The sequence below is a fragment of the Anarhichas minor genome, unplaced genomic scaffold, assembly GCF_050575085.1.
Source record: "Anarhichas minor isolate MPS153535 unplaced genomic scaffold, ASM5057508v1 ptg000043l, whole genome shotgun sequence".
NCBI lineage: Eukaryota > Metazoa > Chordata > Actinopteri > Perciformes > Anarhichadidae > Anarhichas > Anarhichas minor.
Window position 1 is genome coordinate 2,239,048 of NW_027466489.1, and position 10,922 is coordinate 2,249,969.

Below are 10,922 nucleotides of genomic sequence, written 5' to 3' on the forward strand. Positions count from 1 at the left end.
AAAGGCAGGGTGGGCAGCTCGAGAAAGAGAAGGCGAGGGAGGACGGGTGCTTATGTGGTGGAAGTCTGCGTGATGCTCCTCTGACTGCTGGTGCTTTTAATGGCAAAGGTTGAGGAGTTGCTCTTGTGACTGGAGTCAAAGTCGCGCTCACAGCTGCACTGGGATGACTTGAGATAGCGAGCGGAACAGCACAGAAAGCTCTGCCTAAGATCCTGGAACAGATGCCCAGCGAAGCACATGTAGATCCAGGGGTTACAGCAGCTGTTGAGGCTGGCCAGCAGCATGGAGATGATGAAGGGCATAGCTGCAGGAGATGAGAGAGAGAGAGGAAAGTTACTGTGCTGTTGTTCTTATCATAAGTCACCAGTTGTACACACACACATTTTGTTTTACTTGTGATGATTTACAACGTTTATCCATGATCGAGACGTGGCTGTAGTGATGGTAATGTTGGATGATCGGTCGGTATACCACTATAGTCCATACTGCAATAGCTCAAAATATTAAATGGATTGCCATACATTTTGGAAGAGATATCCATGCACTCCAAAGAATGAACCTCAATAACTTTGGCGATTACCTGACTTTCCATCTAGCACAGCCATGAGGTTGAGCGAAATATCACGACAGCTTTTGAGCGATGGCTTCAAAATTTGGAAATGCATGCCCGCCATAAGGATGAATTGTGGCAATTTTGGTAATTCATAACTTCAAATTGTCCAGTACTTTGGTTTATGACCAAAAATGTGAAAAATGAGTAATGATAGCTAATTTTACCATCAGCCTCAGCTTTGTGTTTAGATGTAATTAGCAAATGTTAGCATACTCTAAAGCAAATATGGTCTTTAACAAAAAGGACGCAATACAAGCTACCCGATGAAAGAATCGGTCATAATCGATAGGCCTCAGGAGCTGCCGTTAACTTGCTAAAGGGGCGGGGCAGTGACGAAACCCACGACACAGATACAGGGAACTGACTCTCAGTGTGCCGACTCCTTTCTGAAGTATGATGGTTAACATGCAACATTACTTGCTAAATATCAGCATGCTGACGTCAGTTCAGCATGCTGATATCTAACCCTAACCCTAACCCTTGCCCCCTTGTGCCAGTGCCCCTCGTGGCCCTCTTAGGAGGGCCACGCTCCTTACCTAACCTAACCCTGCCAATGTAGAATCAGTGAAATTGTAAGTTATAACTAAATATACTGATTATAGCTGGAGGGATTCTCAGTCTTTCAAATCAGAGATCGGGGGAGGAAAGTGTTTCATAATACTTGTAGCTCTAGGGATAGAAATAAACCTGTTTAAAGCCCTGATATTCTAAAACAAAGCAAATTCCTGCAAAAGCATTTTCAAGGTCAAAATGGGAGAGGCAGAAATGTTCCTCACACATCATCGGGGTTATAGGCAACCTACTGTGACACGGTGGATGACATTTTTGCTCGTCAACTCTACTATCCAACTGACATTTGGCAAATGAGGTTTGAATTCATGTAATTGGCTTGTTTCGCTTAGTTAACCTCTTCCTACTGATTGCTAATCGGTCTGTGCTCCTGCTATTCTCAAGTTGTCTCTAATGACAGTCCCTGAGCTCGAACTAAATTGCTCAGCGTAAATGATCTCTGTAAGGGCAAGAAAGTCACACGCATGACTAACAAGAATTGATCATCAGCTTTTAACGATTCTTGAGACTAAAACTCGAGTTCAAATGAGTGCAGATCATTCAATTACCCTTTTACTATCGTGTCATATGCTTTATAATCTACCTTTGGGTAAGCGCTGCGTTGTAATCTTTCAAATGTATACAAATGAAAATGGCAGAAAAATGTAGAAACTATATTTTAAACCAAACAATAAAATGACAATTTCTAAAACATTCTACAAACTCTGCAACCACGAAGCGTGTTAATTTACTGGCTATTACACGATTGTACAAGAAACATAGTGAGCCATGCATCAACCTGCTCTATATAGACTATAATGCTGCTGGCATGGATGGAGGAATATACGCTTCTTTGGAGACGCTGCAAAAGACCAACTGGTAGTTATCAAGCAATCTTAGCAGGACAGATGAGAGCAGAGCCTGGATGTAATTTGAATAATAAGGGGAACTATCGGGCAAAGGTCTTAATTAACTGAATTAGCTCACGGTGTCTTTAGAAGGAAGAATCACACATCGAATGCAAAGGCAGTATCTGAATGATCATCCCCATGGGTGGTACATCTGTCTGACTGTCAGAGCTGATGCCCCGAAAGACTCTTCAGCAAGTCATTAACGAGAACACGTAGTGCTGATACTTGTTCCCTGAAGGTAAACAAGCTTTACAGTAATCTCTTTTTCATTGTATTTGAGAGGGCTTTCTGTACGTATGACAATGCCTTCCTTTTCTCACTCCATGTATAGACACTGAAAAGTAACACTTGGAGATTGAACACTAGGCTTTGTGTCCATCAAGTACTTAATGCTAATCGATAACACACAGAGTGTGAATCAGCATCCGAGGTCACCAGGCTCAGCAGGAGGAGATGTTTGTGTTCACAGATTCTTTGGAATCAGGGTTTGACCTTAAAATGTTTCTGTCCTTTACATAATGAAATCTGTTTGGCTCTTTAATATGAAATCACAGATGCCACTGATGTCACAAAGCTAAGAGGAAGGCGTCATTGACGTTTCAAAAAATCATATTGATAAGCCTAATGGCGTGCAAAAAAAGGGTAAACTTCCTATAAGTGAACACTACAGGGTCCTTTACGGTAAATCAAGCAATGGCTCTTTGTTCATGCTTTAAAACTTACACTAATTGGTTCAATGAGGACATTCTTACACAGTGGGTGTGCTACACCACTGGTCCTATTTTGGATAAAGGAATAGTTTACAATTTTAGGGAAATATGCGTATGGCTTTTTTGATGAGAGTTAGTAAAGAAGATTGATACCATTCCCACATCTGTACAGTAAATATGATGCGAGGAATCGGTAACCTCAGAGCTATATAAACTTTTAAAATGAACACTTGACCATACATACATTTACATAATTATCCAGCCTATGTAAATACATTCAGTAGTAATTTATTTGCACTATTTGTATTGTTTACAACTTACAGAATGCTTGGCTTATATAGGTGTGTTATTTCATATTATATTGTTGGTCATTTGTGCTTCTTATTTACATGATATTTATATTAACACTATTTCTACTTGTGTACATAACAGTCCTGTCTATTTTTTTAACCTTTATCTGTTCAGCTTTGTTGTCCTTGCTCCTACACTCAAAATCAAGGCATAGTTTATTATCAAGTATTTTCATCTATTTAATTTGATTGAATTTTTAAAAATATATTTATTCAAATTCCTTAAAATCAGAACGAATCTGTTAATTTTGAAAACAATTAAATTGAATCAGTTAAAACATATGAATATGGTTTGTAAATGGCACACTGTGAAACAAGCAAGATTCAATTCGTTAAAATGTATAATATTGGTTTATATATACATTTCGGGAAATGGAATCGTTCAGAAGCGGAAGTGACACCGGACTGCTGTCGGCCATCTTAACTCAGAGCAACCTGCAGCCTGGATTGTAACGTGATTGTAACGGCTAAAGTTACATCTGTTCTCATCTTCCCGTTATCAGTGTATGCACATGTTTTATGAGTGCAGTTGATATCGTGTCACACCATTATTGAGACATTGATTGTCAAATCCAATAAGTCCAACGTTGCAAACATTTTTGTCCAGTCAGCTAGCCAGCCAACTTGCACGTGTTGTAATAATTATCAACTAACTTTAGCTAGTTAGCTATTTTTTCCATTAGCCAACATCCCACATATTACTAATTAAAACGAGTCAGTAATTCAAATTAGGCGACGGACTGTTTCACGAACAAGGCTATAGTGTTAAGGTGACGTTAAAAGGCACTTTATTCAAACGGACACTAATTACAGACCACAGTTACTCTGAAATGGAGACACAGAAATACTTTGGGTGTCGCCGAAATTGGTAACGGAGTTAACTTGTAGACTGATATTATAGTGATAGCATTTTTTACATGTCCTGCTGTGCAGGTTGAGATTTTTAGTGACCGGGTTTAACGTGTGTAAGAGGTAACATAAGTAATATCCCATGACTGTAACATTATATTACTCTTTCTGACTGGACGTAACTTTTATATTTTCCTAAGTTACCATCATTACAAATATTTTTAGCCCATTTTATTGCAGTGTCACCTTGCAGCGCTTGCAGGTTCATTAGTTGCAATTTGAAGAACAGAAAAAAATTCAATATATCAGATGATGAACAATGAAATGTATGTTGTGTGTTGGGTCTATACTGGACTCGTTTTTCAAGAATCTGCTATTTTATATATTTATATATTTTCTATCAGATTACAAGTTTCTCTACTTTTAAACAACAAAAGGTTAAAAGGTGAAAAAAGCTGTTTATCAGTGGTTTCAAAAATAAACTAAACATTACTCTTATATTCTGCCATCTCATTGGTTTGGTTAACTAAAACTGCTTAGCTAAAGTTTGCAAGAGATTTAGGTCATGGTTAAAGAAAAAAGGCAGCATCAATAAGCACTCACAGCTGTGCTGCATGACGCTCAAACAGCAGTGGGAAACGGCAAGCCTTGCTCGCTACAAACTTCAAAAATATGCCTGCCAGCACCTCTAAAGCGACAGCATTTCTGCGTGTGTTGAGCCTATAATTGTAATCAGCAAATGCATTCTCCTGATGTTCTTGCAGTGGTGTGGATGGAAGCAACAGTGGATGATGTGGAAAACAATAGCAACATCACTTTTGGCCGAACCTGATAATGTCAGACCCGCCTCCTTGAATTGAGACGGGAAACAGATGGGAAACATGCACCCTGAACAGAATCACAGATATGCATAAATTCCATTGTAATTGTTGCTCAACAACAACAACAACGTGAATACATTTTGATGTTCATCCAGGCCAACCTGCTTTATAACATCTATAACATTGCTAAAAGTTGAATCTGCAGGGAAGGCTGTAGTGTCCACCAAGTGAAAACACATTCAGAACGATGTGTGTTTTCAGAACACAGAAAATAAAAGTTAAAATGTTGAATGGCAGAAACACACATACTTGACCACCTATACTTATTTGCATTTTTCTCATTTAGGGTTTACGTACCTCAAACTAGAACAATCACAAGAAAATGCATGCAAACTGTTTTGGTAAACCAATCAATTTTCCAAGGCAGACCAACCTTATTACAGACACAGACAATAGAGATTTATGTTATTGCCGATATTTTTAAAAGACTGCAATATTTTTACAGCTAGTGTCTGAACATCTGAGGCCATAACTTAAATGTTTCCATTTGATTCAAAGAGAAAACAAAAGCCCCTCCTACCTGGCCTCTCTTCCACTTCCTTCTCAATTTTGGGATTTTATTAAACAGCCTTTCTGACAAACTGATATCTGAATAAGATTATTCTCTACTTCTATTCTATACTATTAATGCACCACTGAGGGACTTATTACACTGTAGAGGCAGGTTTGCGCCCAATGCAAGTGAGCATGATTCTATAGCTATCTCAAATAGTTTTTAAAAAGATTATAATTCCAAGGTTATTACAAGACATCAAAGTGCAGATCAGTTTAAATAATTTCACATGGTCAAAGAGCACTTTATAGTATAGGGTTTACATTGGCTTGTGCAACACCCATCTCGTTTCATCTCGTTGTGTTTCGTTTCATCTCAGCATCGGAAGCGTTCTTGTTTCTATTGGTAGTCCTCATAGTGTGGACCTATCGTGTTTGAACGGTTTGGTTGCATGAAGGTAAACAGTCACTGTGGAGAGCAAATGAGGTGGAACACATGATGCCATTTTTATTTCTGTGTAAGCACATTAATAAGAGAGATGCAAAACACTCATATATACATTCTCATCTAAATCTTGACCGAAAAGCCAATAACCATATTTTCCAAAATGTCAAACTATATGAACTTGGAAAAAACGATGCATTATCTTTTGATTGTCTCATGGAATTACCGAATCATTTACTGAAGAAGACATAATTACTTTGGTAATGGGGCACCAGGGTGGAGAAACAGTGGGAGTCTGCATGCTACTTGTACTTCCTGTTTCTACTGAGAGTGGCCCTTCAAAACCAGACAGCGAACTTTAAGTAGTAATCCTTCTCTTTTGTTGAAATGTCAACTTGTTTGACGGTGAAAATTGAAAATATGTCTTTAATAGATTTTTTATTTTCCAATGTGATTTTTGAAACAATGCACTTTTTTTCTGCACCATGGAAAAACAACCTTGACTTTAGTCCTCTCACAATGTTTTGTTTTACTCAAGTTTCATACAACATGTAATGGATACATAGTAGAATAAAAGAGGTGATTATATGGAATGAATTATGTAATATCACAATCTTTGTTTGAGATTAGCTGCTAACTAAATATTTGCTATAAATCAGCAGGCTACCTCATAGGCAATGATTTCCCATTAATAATGAATATTGCGTTTGTTCAGTATGTTCCTTACTGGCTGCTATTTTTTTTTTTACTACAACACAAACTGTTTTAAAGGTACAGACCCTGATTCATTCGCACCACAACTCAAAATTTAAAACGCATTATTACAACCTGGTGTCTCTTCCAAATTGACAACATTAACTACAACCACAAAATTATACTTAATAATCCAGTGTTTTCTGAAACTGGTTTGTTTAAATCATGAGTGTCTGAAACACATGTTTGCAATGTATAGGTTCTTTCCATAGTAAGCCTTTCTATCTAAGCTGTGGGATCTTGGCTCACTTTGCTCACTCTAATGGACACTTTATCTGCACACACACAGGTGACACTCCAGCCTATCTTTTGTACACAAACACTGTCACGTGTCACTGCCAACTCTGGCCTTTCTGGGCACTGTTCACGTGGAGGACAGCCATCAGCCTCCTCCCTGTACTGAGCAATGCTCTGCAACAGAAAATGAATTAATCACTCTATTTTTCATTCACAGGCTCGAGCCCTTTTGTTACTCTTTTTCTGGCAACTGTAACTTGGAATATAACTGTGAGGCGCAGCATCAGAGCCAAATATACATCCTCAGTGTTGAAGAACAGGATGACAGTAACTGTTTAACTCCAAAGTGTAAATAGCTTGTGTGAAAAATGCAGCTTGAGGAGAATGACAGTGACGCACAATCAGTCAGCCGAGGGAAACCAAGGACTGAAACACCGACGTATGTTTGCACTCTGCAGTGTCTTATTTTAGCTGTGTTTATTTAATTTGAGCCTGTTTTTGCAGAAGATGTTGCTCTTCTTTCTTTTTGTGTGAGGAAATACTAAAGCAGTAAAGTTATAAGGGATGGAAAACGCTTGGAAAACTACATTTGTATCGTCTTTGAGGAAATGCAGACATATTATTCTCCAGTCTTCATATTAATAGCTCTAATTCAATTTACTCTTCACTTTTCCAGTTCACAAATGCCCTTAAATCACATAGACTAATTAAAGCCCCTTTCATATCAAACACATATTTACTTTCTACAATGCTACTTGAATTGTGCTTTTCACTTACTCTATCTAATGTAATTAAATCATGGAAGGAACACAGAGGCACAGTACAAATGTGAAGTTGAGTTGGCATATTAAACGTTCTGTTGTTATATGGGTGTGGCCATTATAAAGCAGATCGATGGATAGAGGGACCATATACATTAGATGGCTGCTTATTGTCCTATTGTGGCTAAATGTCAACTACGCACTTCAACGTGCCCTACAGGCGCAAATAAAAGCTGCTTGGCGCGTGTTGGCGCACACTAATTTGATTAATGATTAGCCGTCAGTCGGTCTCTGCAGCGTGATGTCAGAGGAAAATTCTGTGTACAGAATTTGCACTTTAAAGGCCATATGACCACACACCGAACTTACCATTATAGATCATCTAAGCATTTGACATATTAGAAAAACTAAATATCGGTCTGTTTTCCTGCATTCCTGATGTAAACAAACTGCATCAGAACATTAGATTAACAAGTAGGCCTAACTCTTTGTGAGTAAGACCGATTATTATTTTAATATTATTTATTTTTTCCATTGAAATTGATAAATGTCAGTAATAGTGAAATGTCACATACACGGTCGTTTAAGCAAGTACAAGCACTTGTGATTTTAACAGACTTTTGAAATAGTCAGTGATCGGTCAGAGCTTCAGCCCAGTCACTAAACTCCGTCATCCGTAGCCTACCGCACTCGGGCAGCGTTACATTTACCCAAACAACAGGACCCAGCTCTGAGTCAGCCATAGCCCCTGTGCCAGACCCACCTCAATGAGTAAAACACAGTAAATTAATCTTAAACAGGTGTTTTTGTTGTCTTAGTTTGCTCCAACTTGATAAGCAAACCATGGCATCCTCGTGCGTAAAGAGCACTGATGCGCACAGCTGGAGGGATGCGACAATCAAATATCCATTCATTTCCACGTGGCAACATACGACAAATGTGCAAAATAATGGAAAATTATGGGTTTGTAAGTGTTTCAATCGTACTCGGTACAATATTCAACTTTAAAATGCAACCTACCCTCACGGGGCGCTGCTGGATCCCACGCAGACCACATCTGAACAGAGAAAAAGGGGGTCCAGCAGACGATATAAGCCACGACGATCACAAAAGTCATTTTCACTGTAGTTATCTTCGCCTTGGAGATGAGCTTAACGCTGCTCACGCGGGCCAGTGTGTTGCATTTGGAGGTTTTGGGCGTCAGGCTTATACACTGCTCGCGCCTAGTTTTCAGTTTAAAGTTTTGCCATATTTTGAAGCTTATCAACCCGTAGCAAATGCTCAGTGTCGCCACTGGAATGATATATATAGTGAGACTGATCCATGTGATGTAAGCTTTGGCTCCCCAAGGCTTCACGAAGTCGCCCCAGCAGTCATACACTCTTGATCCGGCCGAGCCAACCTCGATCAGGGAGAAAATGAACATCTGCGGGATGCTGAAGATCAGGCTCAGGACCCAGGAACATATGACATAGAAACGGTCTTTTCTCCTGTGCAACGAACGAAGAGGCTGACAAATTGCCAAACACCTGTCTACAGACATCAATACTAACATGTACGTGGAGGCGAACATTCCGACGATCTGTAGGTATTTCACCAACCTGCACAAAATGTCTGGTCCATAGAACCGAAATGTAATGTCCCAGATAAGTTGAGGGAGAACTTGAAATATCGCCACAACTAGATCGGCGATGCTCAGGTGCTTCATGAAGTAATACATGCGAGACTGACTGTGCTTGGTGGTGTGGATGGCCAGCAGGACGCACAGGTTCCCCGTCAGCGCCAGAAACAGCACCAGTGCGAGAACGGCCACCTCCACCTTCGCCACTTCTTCATTCCGCTTAAGAGGGTTTGTCTGATTCAACCAACCTGTGCCGTTAACGACACTTGAGTTCCGCCAGGATTCGTTAAATTGCCAAAAGTCACTTTCATTTGAAATACTCTCCATTGCCGCAGTCGTGTCCTCTGCAGATGCGTCAGGTTTGTGCAATCATGCAATCGCTGAAACAGTCACAGGGTCTTATGTGAAAAAAGTCTTCCTTGTGTCCTCACAGGTGTCAAGACGAAGGGTGAGCTATGACGAGGCTCAGAACGTGTTAAGTGATAAACAAGGATTTCTTGAACATCAATCTCCCAAGCTTTCTAAAAACTGAAGACGCTTGAAAATATTTCCACCTGTAATATGAAATATGTGACGAAATGTTGGCGCCAAAGAAAGTAGAGTTAAGATGCAGAAATCTACAATGTGGACTTTCAAAACAGTAAAAAAAACTATGGTCTAAAATGAGTAGTACACCTGGGAAAATTCTCCAAAACCAGAATCCGAGGATTTAGCAGGGTTACGGTCGAGAGAGAAACAATCTGTAGGCTATATCTACTTTAAAAATCAAAATGAAACTCCGAAAATGTAAATATTGCGAGAAAAAAATGCAGCAGAAATTGAAAGCTCCAACATCATCACTGGTAAGAAGGGGAATGACCAGCTCTACAGCACTCAAGCCCTTGTTATATCTGTCCCCGGTTCAGTGAGAACAGGAAACAGTCTTACCCATCACCGCCACAAGGGAGCGATGTGAGCCATTCATTAGTACCCACCCAGTCACGCTCTGCAGCTCGGAGCCACAGCCCTCTTCAGATCATGAACCCCCACATAATGCTTAGTGTTCGACAAGTAAACAGCTATTTAATAGACAAATGCTAATTCATAACCTCCCACTGAGAGGCAATACCCAGAGCTAAATATTTAAGGTCACAGGGAAATATCACTATTGAAAATATTTTGTGAGGGAGGTGCTTGATGCAAACATGGTTTCTCTTTCATTGCATTAAATGAGAACAAAAAAGACTAAGAAGATTTGCTAACCGTTATACTAAACCAGGATTTCAAATTGAATGGGTTTAACAGTGTGACGTCATCAAGGCAACACCGTCTGATCTACCGATTGCAAATGGGAGGATGAGTTTGTTGTTAGTTCAAATATTTTATCCATAAGCTTTTCTTCTGTTCTGCACACATGTTATGTTCTCACACTCTGCTGTCAACATGTGTTTCTTATTGTCCATATCAGAAGACATCGTGGACTACGTGACTCGGTTGCTTTAAGCTTTTGGGGAAACCTTGATGATGTACCGAGGATTCAGTTCAAAATAGTTATTATATATTGGACTGATGGTCATCGGGTTATTGTAAAGAAAAAAAATAAAAGTGACAATGTAACAATTACCTGTTATAGACATGGGGAAAAAACAAACATACGCTGTTAAATTCGAATGTCCACGTGCTACATTCCAGCGATTCCCCCCTGAACACATATTTCTTCCTTCTTCCCATGTGTGTTACCATGCTGCATTGGATTTCGGGGACTAAAATG

General features: G+C 39.5%; 1 protein-coding gene across 1 annotated transcript; it reads right to left on the bottom strand.

Annotated features, from left to right (window-relative positions):
* Positions 1-50: 50 nt before the first annotated feature.
* Positions 51-9,499, bottom strand: oxtra (oxytocin receptor a). Its single transcript, XM_076110613.1, has 2 exons — positions 8,572-9,499; positions 51-304 (listed from the first exon to the last, which is right to left on the bottom strand). The coding sequence occupies exons 1-2, from the start codon at positions 9,497-9,499 to the stop codon at positions 51-53; spliced, it is 1,182 nt and encodes a 393-aa protein (XP_075966728.1).
* Positions 9,500-10,922: the final 1,423 nt, after the last annotated feature.